At 46.2% G+C, this 18,708-nt stretch overlaps 1 protein-coding gene across 5 annotated transcripts; it reads left to right on the forward strand.

Moving 5' to 3' along the window:
- The first annotated feature begins 1,291 nt into the window (after window positions 1–1,291).
- LOC100701968 (casein kinase I) lies at window positions 1,292–18,051 on the forward strand. 5 transcript variants are annotated; one of them, XM_003459180.4, is made up of 12 exons: window positions 1,292–1,445; window positions 5,425–6,238; window positions 6,611–6,680; window positions 7,584–7,732; window positions 7,827–8,061; window positions 8,472–8,557; window positions 8,681–8,765; window positions 8,856–9,004; window positions 11,853–11,933; window positions 14,741–14,842; window positions 16,217–16,323; window positions 17,047–18,051. In XM_003459180.4, the coding sequence occupies exons 2-12, from the start codon at window positions 6,065–6,067 to the stop codon at window positions 17,099–17,101; spliced, it is 1,293 nt and encodes a 430-aa protein (XP_003459228.2). In that variant the 5' UTR covers window positions 1,292–1,445; window positions 5,425–6,064; the 3' UTR covers window positions 17,102–18,051. The 5 variants fall into 5 exon arrangements, with proteins under 5 accessions (XP_003459228.2, XP_005464587.2, XP_019203654.1 ...); XM_005464530.4 differs by having other exon boundaries at window positions 8,859–9,004; XM_019348108.2 differs by lacking the exon at window positions 1,292–1,445 and adding an exon at window positions 1,509–1,951.
- Window positions 18,052–18,708: the final 657 nt, after the last annotated feature.

Below are 18,708 nucleotides of genomic sequence, written 5' to 3' on the forward strand. Positions count from 1 at the left end.
ATCAGCGAGCTCCTGGTATAATTCTGGCTGGATGTTTGAGCACTGTTCTTGGCAGGATTGGTGAAATGAACCTGGATGCACCCACATTCAAGCATAATCCATAAGCTTCAACAGGGTTGGGGCTTTGCTAAATGTTAGCATTATCTATTCCAGAACCAGCTCTGATGTGTGTTGGAGGTCGTTACCGTGTTAGATCACATAACTGTGCCAAAGGTGTAATTGTTGATTTGATGAAAAGTTGGAGCCTTTGGAGGTGATCCTTCACATTCATTAATCCATCCACTTTGTGAAGTGTAACGGTACAGCCTCAGGGTACGATGCTAACAGCATGCTTGACAGTTGTGTTCTTATGTGTGAAGTCATCTTTCGTCATCATGGCCAACTAGCTCAACCTTTTGTCTCATTTGATTAGAAACCGTGTCTCCAGAAGGCGTTTGGCGTGTTCATGCGGGCAGTTGCAAATTTCAGTCAAGCTTGAAAGTGTTGGAGAAGGGAACGCGTCCAAGAGACCTTCCCAATTACATCTACAGTTTCCCTGCACTGAGTGCTTGAACCTTCTGATTGTTCAGAGAATAGGCCAGTCCAAAGAGTCCTGGGAATAGAAACGAGCAGTTGTAGCCAATCATGATCACCGCTGTCAAATCCATTTTTTTTAAAATAATAATAAAGTACTACAGAACCCTCAGCACCACTCATTCACAGATTTAGGGCAGTGTATAATGTATATCATATATACTAGACTCTGTGTGGATTAGAGAACAAAATAATCCAAATTTGTCAGTCGTGTTCTTGTTTTTACAATCATTATAATAAAATAGCGTCATATTGATGCCTGTGATGATTTCTATCAACAACAGTTTGAAACAAACTAAACAAAAACTAACGTGCCTCCGTTTGGCCAGACTGCAGACAATAATAACGTTTTAACAAGGCTGAGGGTTTTATGGAGCACGTGGTTATATGTGAAATGTTTCGTTTTAAGAGTGTGGACTGTGTGTAATGAGAAGATTGTTATGGTTTGGTTTTGTTTGTCTATATTTTGTCCACATACATTTGAGAAAAATATGCTGAACTGCACACAAAAACTTTCGTACAGCTTTGCATAAAACACGGACAGAAAGTAGTGCTGAAAGTTAATATTTAAACTTTTCTGCACCAACTGAAGTGTGCGTGGCCCCCGCTCACGTACAGGCGCAGACACGCACAAGAAGCGTTGCTGTGGGTATTCTTCAAAGGGCCCTGCGCTGGTTCCCTTCGTTTATTGCGTAGCTCTCGTCTACATCCACGCAAATTGCGTTCAGGTTCACTGGCGAGCCTTTTCAGCTGGTTAGCCAAACAACCATAGAAAAGAGATGAGCAGGAAAGTGAGACGAAGAAAACGCGAACAGTTTATAACAAGTTAGAAAAACAGAGACGAAAGGTCAGCGTAAAAACATCGAGAGCGGGTACGTACGTGAGCTCTGTCTGTAAACGAGCTAACCGTGTTTGTGTACGAGCACAAATTCGGCGTTAGCCAACATTGGCTATTTAGCTGGCTGCTTATCATGCTAGCCAGCGTTAGCTTCTGACAGGCAGTGCTTAGCTACGCTAGCCGAATCCTCTAACTATTCAGTGTCGTCTGATTACCTTGGGAGTCATTTTATATGGCTTTGCTCCGCTTACTGTAGCACTGTCTGCAGTTAGCCACTTTAAATTTGTTTCAATGAAGCTGACATTCTCAAGCTGCAGTCTATGGGCCAACCACACACAAACTAATGTGGCCTAAATCTAACTTCCTGCGCTACCTAGCTTGATTGAGAGTTGACGAACAGTAACACCATAATAATTCCCAGCTCTGGCTAGCAGCTAACGTCGTGTAATAAATGCAGGTGTTTAGTTATCAGACTACACAGTGGCTTCTCCCCGTCCTGAGACGTGCTACAGTCAGCTAACCGTTAGCAGAGCTTCTCAGGTCAGCCTCTCTAAAGCTTTCTGTCTGTAGCTGTAAAACGTTGACAGCAGAAATGAGTAAGAACTGTGGAGTGTGGGTGGTGAGACGAGGCCATGGCGATGCATTTAGATATGCTGTGTTTCTCCTACAGACCTCATGAAGAAGTCATTTCTGTCTGCTAACAGTTGGTTCAAATGAACGGAGTAATGTCTTTTTGTTTGTTTACAGCTGCACGACAGGCACTCAGTAGGTTTTAATACGGTGAGCTAATTGATACACACATATCTGATAATCAGGATAGATGCATTTCAGATATGGTCTGCTATAACAGCAGGTGAACAAAGAGCAGGGATGGTAATATACTGTCATACACTGATTGGCTCAGCAGTGTAAGGGAGCCTGGTGCAGGCTGAGACCATGATGGCTAAGATGAGGCCAGTAGTATTGTTTTTAAATCACCTCCCAGGAAGTGCACGCAGAAGTTCTTAGTAAGCCTCCATACTGTGGTCAGCTGGCAGAGGAGGATGTTCTTTGTGTTTGCTCAGGCTTCACACAAACCTGACAGGGCAGATGTTTGTTTTTATTACTCACTAAAAAACCCAATACAAATGTTGGAACCAGCCTTTAAGTTTTCATTGCTCATTATTACAAATTGAAAATGTAAATATTCTGAAACCACCATCCAAATACAAACATGTGCAGAATCACATCAAGGTTTCATATTCTGGTTCTGTGAGGTAGGGCTGTGTATGGCCCGTTACTCTGGTCTCATTAACCTGTAACGTTGAGGTAACCTTCAGCTCGCAGGTAATACCTAAAAGCGATGGAGTTCATCTTTTTGTTCAGAATCAAGTGATCAGGTCTGTGGTCAAAACATTTGTTATTCTGTTTTTCATAATCCGTCCACACCTGACGTCACCCACTCGAAGGTTAGGTACATGCTGTTTCTGAGCTTCAGCAGTGTGCATTTCTGTTCATCTTATAGATTGCATTAAAGATTTGTCCTGCATACACCACACAGGTGTTCACTCTCCAGCAAAGTCACAAAAACAGTTTAAAAACCTGTGTCAGGTTTGTTGTAAGTGTGGTTTCAGTGCAGATAAAAGTTCAGCACTTAAGATCAAGACTCATGTGTAGATTTCAGGGCTTCATAGATATTTGTTAGATGCTTTGACTGCTTTATCCATTTTCTTAAGCTTATCCAGTTCAGGGTTGTGGGGGAGTGGAGCCTGTCCCAGAGAGGCGGGCACACCTGAACAGGTGGCCCGTCTCTGGCAGGGCTGACACAAACAGACGGCCATTTGCACTCTCACCTTTGGGCAATGTAAAAGTTAACGTAACCCTGCTGACCGCATGTCTTTGGACTGCTCGAAAGTCACATTCAAACTCCATACAGAAAGGAGCTGGCCTGTGTTGTGTAATATGCATTGTGGATGCATGTTTTCCAGTCTAGCATGGATATTGGTATTCCTTGTGGAAGCCTTAATGAAGCTGCAATTTTGTGTAGTTGAGTTTATTTATTTGTCTGTCGTTTTTCCCTGTGAGCTGCTGAACCTGACCAAGAGCTCTGTGTGAGGCTACAGAAAGCTCTGCTGTTGCCGGGGATCGTAACAGAGCGACGTTTTATAACTGAGTCTAATGTGACGAGCCTTTTTGTTAAGTAGCCTAATTCTCTCATTTGGAGAACTAAAGGTGATTAAAATGAAGCCGTTCATTTTGTCAGAGCCAGTGGCAGCTGCAGCCTCTCATTTGGTAAATGTTATTCTTGTAGATTGGTGTTCAGCTGTCACTTTATCAGTGTGGGTACATGTAGTTGTGTGTTGGGATGGACGCATGTGGCAGTTCGGACGAACAAGCGTTTGTTCTGCTTCCTTCGTTTCTCGATCATCTTGAATGCCGGCACTCGTTGCTGAAATGAATCATGGGTCTGTTTGTAGTTAAGAGAGAAGTTTCCAGGCGACAGCAATGGTGCGAGTCGCATCACGTTAATCCTTGCTGCGCTCAAACTTACTGTGACGTGTTGTAGTCGCCATGTCTACTGAGGCAGCAAAGACTCGTGTACGGTCACCAATCAGAGCGCACCATTCTGGAAAACGCTCGTCTTTGCTTCCTCCCGTCCTGCACTGATACTGTGTGATGTCGGGAGCACCGAGCTTCCCTCACCTGAACAAAGTTGGCCTTCTACACATCAGAGTTACTACAAGGCCTCGGTTTAGGATGGCTGCCTGTTACTACTGATTCTGTTTTATTTCAGAACATGGAGCACACAAAGCTCATTAACAGTTTGCCTGATTATGCTGAGATTAGCTGTTTTTTTGTGTTTGTGGTAGTTAAAACACACGTGTGTCCAAAGGGAAGTTGCACAAACATCAACGCTCATAACATGATGGGTGTTTGTCCCGTGTCCCCTTTGCTTTTATCACTTTCAGCTTTATCAGCTGTAACAGTGGGCATATAGCTGATGTCTGCTGAGCGTCAGTGTTTTATGTTTCTGTAAACTGTAATTTCCCTCTAGGTCAACGTTATTGTATTTCTCTAAACTGAATAAAGATGCATTTAGATTTTTGACATTATAATAATGCTTATTACAACTCGGTAGCCTTTTCTTCCAGTCATGGTTCATCCGTTGTTCTGCTTCATCGGGATCACGGCTCAGTGTTTCCTGTTAGCGGCGTCAGAGGAACTCGCTGCTCTCTCCCAGATTTCCGTTCCCTCTTTGGTCCTGCTCTCTGTGCCCTTCACATCATTACTGTGAAGTGAACATCACATCAACACAGCACAAGTTTGACTGACAGTTGAGCTTTTATACCAGTGTGGGTGGGAAACGTTATTCTGAAGTGCTAAACTTCAAGTTTGTTGTTGTTTAGCTTGGCTTCTGACTCATGAGCCCACGTGAGTCTCGGCCCATAAAATATCTACAAGTTTGACTTGAAGTCATTCTTACTTCATGCTTGGACCTCAGTAAGTAGGAAGAGAAAAGGGAGCCTGGAATAGAATACCAGGGATGTGAAGGAACTAATGGAGTGAGAGGAAAACTGAGGAGGAAATGAAGGAATTGGAGTATCCAGGATGGGTGTTCCTATCAGAAGAGCCAAACACAAACCTCCTGAAGGGAGATGTGCTCTGGTTTTCTGTTGCCATCCTGTGATGTCTGCGACACGTTTGAAACTCCAGACTCTTGCTCCATGAAACGTTGTTAGATTTAAAAAGGGGCAGTCGGCTGCTCCTCTGCCTTATAATGGCTGCAGCACAACTATCAGCTGTGAGTTTTCTTTCCTGTCTGAAGCCTGAAGCTCTCTCAGAGAGTTTCATTGCTGCTTGTTATCCGAGTATTCCTTTAATGTAATTTGAGTTCAGCGCTCTGAGATAAACCAGTTAGACACTCTTCTAATGAGGAAACTCTCTGGTCCATGTGCTCTATAGTTTACACAGTGAAAATGGCGGCACTGCAATATTTGATATTCATTTTTTTCTGTTTTTTTTTTTCCCCTTAGGTGGTTCAACACGCGGCATTGCTCTCACCCAGGGGTCAAAGCTTCACCTGTTGTGTTATAGGAACAAACAGCCGGGTTGTCTCTGTGGGCCACGTGCACTACAGCCCGCTAGCTTACACTTGTGTCACTAAATCAGAGAACTAAAGTATCACAAGTGTCAGATGTGGAAAAACCTCCCGACTCTTCCTGTCTGCTGTTATGTCTGAACCTGAAGCTGGTACAGCTTCCACGTCCATAATAGCATGTTAGCATATGGTTAAATACAGGCCTTTAACCTCATCCTTTCTATTAGCATCTCTGGCCCCTACAAGGGGGTTTACAGTCATTCGTGGTGGTCCCCCCTCACCCCTTCATCTTTTCATTTCTCATTCATTCACTCATCCACATCAGCTCTACCCCATCTCACCGTAGCGTCTTTCCTCACTAAAATCAGCTAAAACCAAGCTGCCTGAGCTCAGCCAGTGTCTGAGAGGCTAACTGCTAGGCTTTTGTTTTGGTGGTTATTTTGGTTGTATGGAATCGGCTTAATCGTGGAGAGGCCAGGCTACCACAAACTGATGGACTTTGACAAGCGAGGAGTCGGGGGAGGAGGGGCGGGGGAGGAGGCGGAGGAAAGGGGGAGACAGAGGATGCAAAGAGGATGCCTGGGAAGACCGGGAGCCGACCGGGGCACGGGCGGGGAGCTGGCTCCAACTCTGGGGTTCTGATGGTCGGCCCAAACTTCCGGGTTGGAAAGAAGATTGGCTGCGGGAACTTTGGAGAGCTTCGGCTTGGAAAGAACCTCTACACCAATGAATATGTGGCCATCAAACTGGTAAACATACGTTTCTGTTTATTAACATTTTAGAATTGTAGCAACACATTTGGTTGGTTTAACATCAAGGATACATCATAGGATACATACGCATGGTTAGGCTGATGTCTGCCTTGAGTTCAGGGACCGCTGCACAAACACCATCAGCTTACTGGTCACCTCCTGTTGTTGTTGTTGATCATTGTGACCAGGTGGTGGATTCTGTGGGTCTAAGCATGTCGAACACCTCTCGTCCTGATGTCAATCAGTCGATTAAAACACGTTTTTTTTAAAGGCCTGCACTCAGATTCAAATCCATGGTGTTCTGATGAGCTCATCGCTGTGAGGTTAATTCTAGGAATTTGTCTAAATTAACATTATTCTCTTTTTTAGGAACCTATTAAGTCACGAGCGCCACAACTCCATCTAGAATATCGCTTCTACAAACAGCTGGGAAGTTCAGGTGAGGTCTCTGTGCATACCTTCCTCCCCATTGGACCCAGTGTCAGCTGAGACGGGCACCAGTCCAAGTGCTGGATGAATGAGCTGCATTATTGACTCTGGAATTGTCTTAAATAGCTTTTTAGTATTTAGTCCTGAGCTGTCAGCCACTTACATACGTTCTTAGGGCTGGGCGATATGAGGAACATCTGATATCACCATACGCGATATACAAATGTCATTTTCAGCCATACAGTGCTGCAGATTTCAGGAGACAAAACAGTTGCAATTAAAAATGTGCTCCTTTGTGCTTATAACATATAAAAATTGTAAGATAAAAAATTGTGATGACCTCAAATTACAGAAACAAAAGTGCAGACAGCGACTGACGTAGAGCAGTCACAGGTATGTTCTTAGGGGCGTGGGGAGGCGTTGACACGCTGAGCTTAAAACACTTCATTTTGCAGTGGATGACCTTTCAGCTGGTGGAATAAATTCGTGGTACTGCTGCCTTTTCCAGCAATAGTTTTATGGCATGCTTTGTGAATGAGTGCATTTTGTCTGTGGTGGGAGCGTTTGCACCATAACTTGCATAGTACAGTTTTCTGGTGCGTGTCAGACTTTCCATGACCAAACCGTGTCCGTGCTGCAGAGGCAGCCCCTCGTTTAGGAATAAGGTCCTCGGTTTGTTTGGAGCTACCTGGCCTCATCTTCACCGGCCATGCTGGGATTCTCTGCGCCTGCATCAAACCATGAGAAAGTATCGTCGTAAACAGTGGATTTTGCGAAACCACGAAACAAACGATGGCGTCTAATATGAAACGATAGATGTTTCCTCACATCGCACAGCCCTACATGTTATCTTTGAAAATGAGGAGTGATCACAGTCCATCAACTATGCTTTGTTCTTCCATTGGACACCCAGAGGGTGTACCCCAGGTGTTTTACTTTGGACCATGTGGTAAATACAATGCTATGGTTCTGGAGCTACTGGGACCCAGCTTAGAAGATCTGTTTGACCTCTGTGACAGGACTTTCTCTCTAAAGACTGTACTTATGATAGCCATACAGCTGGTAAGTCAAAGTTTTCACATTTGAGTGTTCAGACGTTAACCACCGGTAGTTTACGGAGTCGCTGAATCGGTTCTGCTCTCGTCTTGTCCCCTAGATAACTCGTATGGAGTTTGTCCACACCAGAAGCCTGATCTATAGAGATGTGAAACCCGAGAACTTCCTGGTTGGCCGACCAGGTTCCAAGAGGCAGCACACGATCCACATCATCGACTTTGGCCTGGCGAAAGAATACATTGACCCAGAGACCAAGCAGCACATCCCTTACAGAGAACACAAGAGTCTAACTGGAACTGCTAGATACATGAGCATAAATACACATCTGGGGAAAGGTGAGCGTCTTCATCCTGTCATATATTTACACATGGCAGGTGCCCATATATGACAGCAGCTCTTGCATTGTGTGGCCACTGTGCCAGCTGATAATTCAAATAGACTTATTTTAACATATGTGGTATTTAAGTCTGTCTTAGTTAGACAGGATGCAGTCAGACACAGTACTAAGTGCTGGTGAAGGACTGAAATTGCAGCTGGTGCTTCAACATGTGAAACTCTGAAGAGAGGCATGTGAACAGAGGAGCTGAGTGTCACGTGTTCAGCCTGACTTTGTAATGAAGTGCTGATGTGGTCAAAGACTGTTTGATATGACACATTTACCATTCTGGGGCTGTCTGTGGCAGACTGTGGCATGTTGTTGCGGTCCAGCCACGCCGTCTAAGCCTGGTCTCTCGTGTTGTTGCAGAGCAAAGCCGGCGGGATGACCTGGAAGCTCTGGGCCACATGTTCATGTACTTCCTGCGAGGCAGCTTGCCCTGGCAGGGACTCAAGGTGAGGAGACGGGCAGCTTTCCATCGGTCCAGCCCCTTCTTGTTTTCTTCGCTTTCCTCTCATGTTCGGACTTGTCTTCAGTTACTCTGCATACAAATGGCTCACTGTGTGTCTCTTCATTAGGCTGACACTCTGAAAGAACGTTATCAGAAGATAGGAGACACAAAAAGAGACACCCCAATAGAGGTCCTCTGTGAGAACTTCCCAGGTTTGTATTGACTCTTTAGAAAAGCCTATTTCATGTATGTGCGTCTGTGTGGGTTGGGTGGTCTCATACCTGTCTGTGTGTATGTAACAGAAGAGATGGCCACCTACTTGCGCTATGTGCGTCGGCTCGACTTCTTTGAGAAGCCAGACTACGACTATCTGAGGAAGCTCTTCACAGACCTCTTTGACAGAAATGGATACATCTTTGATTACCAGTACGACTGGACTGGGAAGCCACTGGTTAGTGTGTGTGTGTGTGTGTGTGTGTGTGTGTGTGTGTGTGTGTGTGTGTGTTGTGTTGAACGCACTGTGTGGCTTGTTGCAGGCTCAGAGCTAAGGTTGGTTCAGTACATGATGAAGTGATTGATGGGCTGTGTTTACAGGAACTGAAACTGCACCAGTTTAGATCCTGTCCTCCACACAGACGCAGTTCCTCATGTATTCTTCATTATGCAGCATTTTATATGAACGGCTGGAGCAAGGGTGCCAGAAATCACAAACCAAAGGGTGCCCGTCCAGTCTCTCACCAAGGGTCAGGCCACAGGTTCTGATGGCCCTGAACATGGGTGGTTATTAGAAACAGAACAAACTGCACCACAACAGGAGAGAGGGAGACACCTTTAACAGGGGAAGGACTCCCTCTGCAGGCAGCCTACCCACCAACGAAGCAGTGGGACCAGCAGCAGACAGCAGAGCTGACAGTGTGTGGGCTCTGTGGGCAGCAGGAGCGGTTCACATCTTAGTGAAAAGGGTTTAAACTAAGGGATGACTGTGATTACAGGGCTGTATACGTGCAGTCAGGGCCTCAGATATCACTGGTGATCCAGTTTGAAGGCTTGACTAGAGGTGTCTATCCCATAATATGTGTTGGACCAACTGAAAGCCAACAGCAATTTTCAGTCAGGAACAGCTGCAAAAAATAGGAGCACTGAGCAGCACCCCCGAGTTTGTTAAAACAACCAAGTTTGTAAAAACAGTGTAACTACTTGGAGAGATAAAAACAGTCTGGTGTCTTAGGCTACGTTCACACTGCAGGTCTTAATGCTCAATTCCGATTTTTTGATCAAATCCGATTTTTTTTGTCTGCTTGTTCACACTACAAATAAAATGCGACATCAAACGCGCTCTAGTGTGAACGCTCAAAGCGGCCCGCATGCGCAAAAGAAGACGTCACACACAACGCGCTCTGTTTAGACCCAGAGCAAACAATATTGTTTGACTGATGGCCCTTAATATAAAGACTTGTTTCGGACTTTGTTTCACCATTTTGCTTTAAGTAATAAAGTTATTTTGTTATTTACATATGGCCTAATAATTATCCGTATCGCTGTTTTAGAGGAGCGGTGCTTCAAAGGATAGTTGCAGATTTCTGTCAGAATCTGCAGAAAATACAGTACAAATAAAATGTTCACGCTGTCTTCCCAACAGTTTCACTAACATCTACACTGGATGGCCAGGAAGCGTTCGCGATGTCTTCTCCGGCGCTGATAATTGGCGTCTGTCTTGTGTCAGTGACTTAAAAGACGGATTTAATGCGGCATGACCGTTCACACAGCAGTCGCTTTCTAACACATCAGATATGATGGGATATGGGCCGCATAGGGTCAAAAAAATCGGATTTGATGCGCTTTCGCCTGCAGTGTGAACGTAGCCTTAGTTTCAGCAGTGCTGTCTCCCTCCATGGTTCACTGTGGCTCTGAGAACAAGCTGAACACACTGTCCAGCTCAGCTGTCTGCAATAGCACTGCTTATTTCTACTGAATTATACAAAGCTGACTTATTACAACGTTTTCTTTAAAAACGTGCGTCCCGCCGCGGCTGCGTCGTGCGTCCCGCTGCCGCGACTGCGTCGTGTCCCCCGCTGCGACTGTGTGTCCCCCGCTGCGACTGTGTGTCCCCCGCTGCGACTGTGTGTCCCCCGCTGCGACTGTGTGTCCCCCGCCGCGACTGCGTCGTGTGCTCCGCTGCAGCAACTGCGTTGTGTGCCCCGCTGCGACTGCGTGTCCCACTGCGACTGCGTCGTGCGACTGCATCGTGCGTCCTGCTGCGACTGTGTCCCGCCGCGACTGCGCCGTGCGTCCCGCTACGACTGTGTCCTGCCGCGACTGCGTCGTGCGCCCCGCTGCGACTGTGTGTCCCCGCTGCGACTGTGTGTGCCCCGCCGCGACTGCGTCGTGTGCTCCGCTGCCGCAACTGCGTCGTGTGTTCCGCCGCGACTGCGTCGTGCGCCCCGCCACGACTGTGTGCCCCGCCGCGACTGCGTCGTGTGCCCCGCTGCGACTGTGTCCCCCGCTGCGACTGTGTCCCCCGCCGCGACTGTGTGCCCCCCGCCGCGACTGCGTCGTGTGACCCGCTGCCGCGACTGCGTTGTGTGCCCCGCCGCGACTGTGTGCCCCGCCGCGACTGCGTCGTGCGCCCCGCCGCGACTGTGTCCCCCGCCGCGACTGTGTGCCCCCCGCCGCGACTGCGTCGTGTGACCCGCCGCGACTGCGTCGTGTGACCCGCCGCGACTGCGTCGTGCGCCCCGCTGCGACTGTGTGCCCCGCCGCGACTGTGTGCCCCGCCGCGACTGCGTCGTGTGCCCCGCTGCGACTGTGTCCCCCGCCGCGACTGTGTGCCCCCCGCCGCGACTGCGTCGTGTGACCCGCCGCGACTGCGTCGTGCGCCCCGCCGCGACTGTGTGCCCCGCCGTGACTGCGTCGTGCGCCCCGCTGCGACTGTGTGCCGCGACTGCGTCGTGTGACCCGCTGCCGCGACCGCGTCGTGTGCCCCGCCGCGACTGCGTCGTGTGACCCGCTGCCACGACTGCGTTGTGTGCCCCGCTGCGACTGTGTGCCCCGCTGCGACTGTGTGCCCCGCCGCGACTGCGTCGTGTGTCCTGCCGCGACTGTGTGTCCCCCTGCGACTTTGTGTCCTGCTGCGACTGTATTTGTGGGTAAATGGAATGTTCCACACTGATGTTTCCTCAGTAATATTAATGTGACATGTCGATTGTCTCCAGTGTAAGCCCAAATAAGGAAACGTCTGATAGCACAGGTGTGTATTAGCTGTGTACATTTTCCATGTTAACCCTTTGTTTTGTGCTTAGCCCACTCCGATTGGTCCAGTGGCCAGCGAGACTCCACTTCAGACGAGCAGCCGAGATAAAGCACCACAAACCAAAAACCAGGTACGCACTGATTATAGACAAACGTGGAGCATGTCCTCATTAATGTCGGCACTCACACACACTTTTCACTGTACAAAGGAAACACATACCTGGCTACATGTTGCTCCTCTGTCTGTTCATCTCTACTGGACAATGGAGGCTCTTACTTCAGGGGTTCCCTCTGTAACAACAAACCATAGCAGGAATACCCAGTTAAGGTTTAACACGATAAACACAATAAATTTTTCATTCTTATTCTTCTATTTTTGTACTACTAGAGTACCATGATTACAAATATTTTAGTGATATAATATTGATCAATCATATGGGTGGGATGTTAAAGCCTGTTTTACTGTGCATGGCTTAAAGAACTAAGGTGAGGTCATGTCTTTCCCCATAAGTGTTCATAATGAAAACACCACAAGAATTACACTTTGATTATGGAACTTTGTCTTTTGGGTTGGGTCATGGTTATGGTTGGTTTATGGTTGGGTCATGGTTATGGTTGGTTTATGGTTGGGTCATGGTTATGGTTGGTTTATGGTTGGGTCATGGTTATGGTTGGTTTATGGTTGGGTCATGGTTATGGTTGGTTTATGGTTGGGTGGGCAGAATAATGAAACATCCAGAACCACAGCAAATGTATTTATGCTTATGGCTATGGGTAGTTTTGTTTATAACCATGTTGAAGATTCGAGTTCACAGAAGTGATGTCATGTATGATGTCATGTATGGTCTTGTGGAGAGTGCTGCATTATGAATTCTTTTCAGGGTATATTCAGTCTGTGTATAGTGATACGTTAGTCTGTTTTAACCTGCAGGCTGCTGTTCCACCTTGATGTCTTAGTTAGTGGTAGCAACACCTTTCAGGATCACTGGAACATGTTTACTGTGGGATTGCGTTGCCTCTTCACTTTTTTAGAAAGCATTTGTTTTCTTCTCTCTCACCAGTGTTTTATTATTATTATTTTATTTTTGATGAAGTGAGCCGTGAAGATCAGTGTTGTGTTTTCCAGCCTTGTCCCTTACCCACACAGATTTCTATTCTTAAAGATCCTGTGTGCAGTTTTACACTGAGAGACACCTTCAGCACATACCTGTTATTTGTCATTATAAGCCCACTGTTACTGCTTTCTTGTTATTTACAGCAGGTAAAATAAATATTGAACACATTTGTTTTCTAAATAAATATATTTGTAAATTGCATGAACTTCTCACTAGATGTTGATAACAACACAGGAAATGACACAGAGAAAAAGTAGTGAACACATGAAGACTGTGTGGACGTCCTGACACCAGCTGAAGTCTCTCAGTAATTAAAAAATGATCCTGCCACTAAGTGCACATTAATACCAGCTGGTTCAGGCCCAACCAGAGGCCTATAAAGAGTTTCACCCTGAAACATCTCATGATGTCATGATGTGACCTCTGTTGGCACTGGTTACAGAACGTTTACTGGACTACTGAAGGTTCCAGTGACCACTGTGAACAATAATCCAGAAGTGGGAAAGACATCTTTTCACTGTAAATGGGCCACAACCAGGTGCTCCCTGCAAGGTTTCAGACACAGACAAGTGAAACGACTTATCAGAGAACCAAGACCTGAATCAGCAGGTACAGTTGTTTCAAAGTAAACGATAAGTAATGCACTCGCATGCACGCTCACCACACAAGACTTCATAGCTGAAGCACAAACATAATGAGGTACATTTAAAGTTTGCTGAACAACATTTAGACAAGCCTGTGAAACACTGGGAGAGTAGAGGCTGGTCACATGAGACCAAAACTGACCTCTGGATGTCAGAATACACCCCATGTTTGGAGGTGAACGGCACTGCACATCTCCCCAAAAACACCAAACCAACAGGTGAGAACATCGTGATGTGGGGCTGTTTTTCAGCATACAGCACTGTGACTCAGATAACTGAAGGGTGAATGGAAAAATGTCCTGAGAGAGTCTTGATAAAAACCTGCTGCCACCTACCAGGATGATGAAGATGAAACGAGGAGGACACTGATGCCAAACACAGCCAACAAACTCGGTTAGTTTCAGAGAAACAAACTAAAGCTGCTAGAATGACCCAGAACCTTCTGGACTGTGTGGAAGAATGGTGCCATGCCTGTGCACGTCGTCATGTGTTCAATACTTGATCCCTGTGTCATTTCTCATTATTACATGTACTTGGAAATGTGCAAAGAAATCAAAGCGTAGATGTTTTACACTCAAAATAAAAATGAGCACATATTTGGAGCGTGTGCTTGGAATGATTAGTTTTGTACAGATGGTTACAGCCGAGCCAGTGCGAGACCTTTGATGCTGTTTCCATAGTACTCATTTAAGAAGACCGCCTTTGTTCTGTTGGTGGTGTTTGTGCTCGCACATGCAGACTCAGCAGATTAAACATGCATGTTTTTCATGTAGTTCAGGCTCAGTTTAATGTTCTATGATGACCCAGCCTTGAACTGTGGTTTAGCAGTTAGTCCTCATGGTAGGTGAAGCTGAAGGATCCTTTTTGTGTGGGGTCTCCTTTCGTGTGCACTTTCCTGTGCACTCTAATGCTACTGCACACTTGAGTGCTCACCTTCATGTTGCACCTCCACCAAATACTGACTGTTTCTTTTCTGTTTCCTTTTCCACTCTTTCTCCATTCTCATCTCTCCTCGCCTGATCCTCTGCTCCATCTGCCTTTCTGCTCTCACCACCTCCTCTTTCCATCTCCCAAACACTGTTCCACCTCACCTCTGCGGCCCTCCTTTTCCATCGCCAATTCACCTTTCCTCTTCTCTACCTCCACCCTTCCTGTTTCTCCTGTGATCGGCTCCTCTAGTCTCCAGAGGGGAAAGGCAGCGAGTCCCAGCCCACTCCAGTGACCAATCGAGAGCTTCTGGGCTCCCATCTCACTGCTGATAGGCTGGGCGGGTCTGTCCAGGTACTGAGAGGAAGGGTCGGCTCTGTCTGTCTGCCTACCTGTCTGTCTGCATGACTTCCTCTGTCTCTGCAGCAGGGCTGATCTCAAGTCTGTTACAAAGCTGAAATATCCCCACACGTGGGACCAGTTCTTACCCAAATCATGTATGCACAGCGTACAGTCTCCTACATTAATTTGGCAGTATTTATGTCTTCACCCTCCTGTTACTGTCAGCTTTAGAGTAATAGGAGGGGGGGAGAGGTTATAAAGGTCATGTGATGATGTTTGTGAGCACATCAGTGACAAAGCAGGACGATCAGTTCATAATTAGCAGCGTAGTTATTGCTGAAACCAAGAGTAAAAAACCAAAAGTGGAACTTGTGGCTCTGCTGATGAAACGTTAAGTATCCAGATTACTTAAACATGTGTTGTTGATAGTTTGTGAGTACAAGTTACACATTTTACAATTGCCCATGATCAAATATCAGCTGCTACGGTGTGGTGAGGTAGATGTGGTGTCGGGATGTTGCCGTTTGCCTCGAATTTACATGTGACATAATCCATGTGGTAACATGACGTCAAACACTTTATCTGGCAGCAGTGGCGTGCTGCGTTTATTTTGTCTTTGTGCCCAGCAAACGTGCGCTGACATCTCTGCATCTAAACACTCACACTTTGAAATCAAATGTATGGTCTGTGATTTCTGCAGGTGTGGAAGCACATGTTGTTTTTAAGGCTGAAACACACAGAGAGCTTCACAGCAGCATGTGTAGTACTGGGAAATAAATATTGTATATAATAAACAAAGCAAAGAGCCGTGATTATTTGTATAAACGAGTCTGCTGTCTGCTGTCATGTTACTAAACACGCGTCCCCACTGGTGACCTGTGAGCGTCTGGAGTGGCGGTGGCGTGTTTTTAACACAAAGCGCTGGGAGCTGTGGAGCTTCGGTCAGACTGCACGCTCTGCCTCGTCCTCGTCACTTTTCTCTGACGTGTGAGAGGTTTGAGGAAGATTTCAAAGAAAGGAAAAAGCAAACATTTTCATCAGCTGTAGAAACCACATGAAACAAATTGAGCCATCAAGCAGACGTGCTGCTGTGTGATGCATGGCAACAAAACATGTGGACACGCCCGTGTGTGCAGAGCTGTTGTGTCCACATCAAGGTGAAATTCATCCTCTCGTCTGTGCTGATGAAGAGTTTTAGTGTTTAATGAAAAACCCCCAAATTGACCCCAAACTCCACCTGTGTGGAAACAAGCTTTCAAACACCAACAATTGGATCTGACTTAATGTGGACATAATGTCGACTTTTTTGCTTTCTTTTCTTTGTTCCACCAAATTTCAGAAGTGTGGCCTGTATGCTCATCACGCTTCTCCAATTCTGTCCTTCAGGTGATGAGTTCAACCAACGGTGAGCTGAATACGGATGACCCCACTGCAGGACACTCCAATGCACCAATCACAGCCAACCCAGAGGTTGAAGTTGCTGACGATACCAAGTAGGAATTCAAGAATTACAATCTTTTTTTATCTTTCACTTCAATGTAGGTTCAGTTTTTTCTTTCAGCTCAGATTTAAACTGAGGAAACGAGGGACGTTCCTGTGAGTGGTGCTTTAACACACTCACACACTAAATCAGTAGACTTTTACTCTGAAAATTCCTGCTTCAGGAAGTGCTGACTCTGCATTCACTGAATGTTGACAAGTCTCTCACAGTGCTGTGCTCTTTAAACATAGCTGACGATACAATCACACAGTATCTGTGTGCCTCTCAGCCACTGCACAGGCAGATTCCATCTTTGGGGATAACACAGTAATAATGTAATCAGCAGTGATGGAGCAGCAGACGATGGGACACACAGGAGGCTATCACAGGCCTCCTTTCACTGCAGGAGCTACTGGGTGTTTTTTGGGTGCTACACACCTTTTTATTTGTACCCATTGCAGTAACGCCCCCTGTAGGAAGTCTTTGATGGAAAAGGTACTTGTGAGCAGCCCTGAAAATAACCACAGCAGGGCAGCGTTTTAAATCCCCAGCAGCCTGGCAGAACAAATGAAGGGGATCGGTGAGACCGTGCTTGCACCACATGCTCGGCTTTGCACGAGCATGTGGTGAGGTATGGCAGCGTCACCCTGTCTGCTGTGGCTGCTGCTGTGCAGATACACAGAACATGTAAATGACTGACTGTGTGAGGCTGTTAACAGCAGCTTGTGTGTTGCAGGTGCTGCTGTTTCTTCAAGAGGAGGAAGAGGAAAGCTCTCCAGAGACACAAATGAAGACAAACAAGGGAACCTGTGGCTCTCCTCTTCACATCTGTTCTTTTCGCTTCTTTCTCTCACCCCTCTCCTCTTCCTCACCTCTGCTAACGGGTGTCCACCTTGGCTCAGCTGGTATACTGGTTTCTACTGGTCTGGACTGAGCAGTGAAGAGAGCGTTTGCTGCCTCTACCAGCAACAATCCCCTTGTGTATTTATGGCCAAGGACTGAAGTGAAACCAGAGCAGCACAGACTGCTGCAGGGAAACATGTGGCCACAAGAATACAGCTGATGGACTGAAAAACAAGTTGATGACTGGATTCAGCTGCTTTCCTGGCCGACTGGCTACTTCTCACTTTTTTCCCCCTTTCCCGTTACTGACTGGTTCAGAGGAGACACGAGTGTGTTTGAGAGAGGACTCAAAGTACAAGGGTGCAATGAGTCACACGTGCACGCCCAACACACGAACACATACACTGCACACTTTTCTGGAGCTCATTGCGAATCGATTTCATGGACAAAGAGGTGCAGCTCGCGCACAGTCATTCAAGTTTTTATTCCTTAGGGTCAAAGGAAGAGCACTGTGAGTGGACTGGACTATTTCCTGAAATGGACCAGGCTCGGTGGATTCCTGAATCCCTTTCAGAGGAAAAACCCCACGACCACCAGAATCAAAAGTTTAAACAGAAGTTTATGTAAAATCGATGCTTTGTTTCCTGTTTTAATTTGTAACTAAAAACAGAAAAGACTTCTATTTTCATCCTGTTTTTCCCCATGATTTCAGTTGTTCAGAAACTCTGTGTTTTGTAGTTTCTAGTGTGTTCCTCAAAATGTTTTTTTTTCTTAATAACTTTTTAATTTTCTGTTTTTTTTGTTGTTTTTTTTCTTTCTTTTTTCCCCCTCTTCCTCTCTGGGTTGGGGGATGGAACGTCAGATAACTCCATTAAAAAACAACCAAACAACTTTAAAACTGAGCTTTATTCAGGGTGTGACCCATAATCTGTCCATTCATCTGTTTTCTACCTCTCACAAACAGTGCTGGCAGTCCAGAGTCCAGTCCTCTTACATCCCAACCGCCACATTCAGCCTGTCCTGGGAAATGTTGAGCTGTTCCCAACTAGACCCAGAACACGACTGCCTCTGTGCTGCTCTGGGTCTGTTCTCAGACTCTCTGCTGGGCACCGCTACATTTTGGCATTATTGTAGAGTTTAAGACAAACATGGCAGGACAGTGTTCATCAGCTCTTCCCTCAGGTTTATGTGATGCTCTCAGTAAAAACGTTAGTGCAGTCACTACAGTAACAGCACTATAGATTTCTTTGTATTCATAAACACAAGTGCAGTACAAGCTGCACATGAGAATGTATGATTGAACTGTAAACTGATTTGTCAACCATTCATTTACATTTTAGCAGTTACTGAAGTAGCATTAGACTCAGTTTAGACTGAGGCAGGCATGGAAGCTGTGAAAGTGGTATGAACAGGGTCCAGTGGGCTGATAATGTGTGCAAAGTCCATCCTAGTTACCTGTTACCATACTTACATTTCCTGACAAAGCAAAACGTTCAAGTTAAGCTATGTGGCTGTTTCTAGTAATAAACCACAGTATTGAACAAGTACCTGAAGA

This window comes from Oreochromis niloticus, linkage group LG18 (assembly GCF_001858045.2).
Source record: "Oreochromis niloticus isolate F11D_XX linkage group LG18, O_niloticus_UMD_NMBU, whole genome shotgun sequence".
NCBI lineage: Eukaryota > Metazoa > Chordata > Actinopteri > Cichliformes > Cichlidae > Oreochromis > Oreochromis niloticus.

Excerpts from the sequence above, each read along its gene's own strand:
- LOC100701968 (XM_003459180.4), top strand. The coding sequence starts at position 6,065 with ATGCCTGGGAAGACCGGGAGCCGACCGGGGCACGGGCGGGGAGCTGGC. Across the intron at positions 7,733-7,826 it reads TTATGATAGCCATACAGCTG|ATAACTCGTATGGAGTTTGT; the intron begins GTAAGTCAAAGT and ends CTTGTCCCCTAG. Across the intron at positions 11,934-14,740 it reads CACCACAAACCAAAAACCAG|TCTCCAGAGGGGAAAGGCAG; the intron begins GTACGCACTGAT and ends CGGCTCCTCTAG.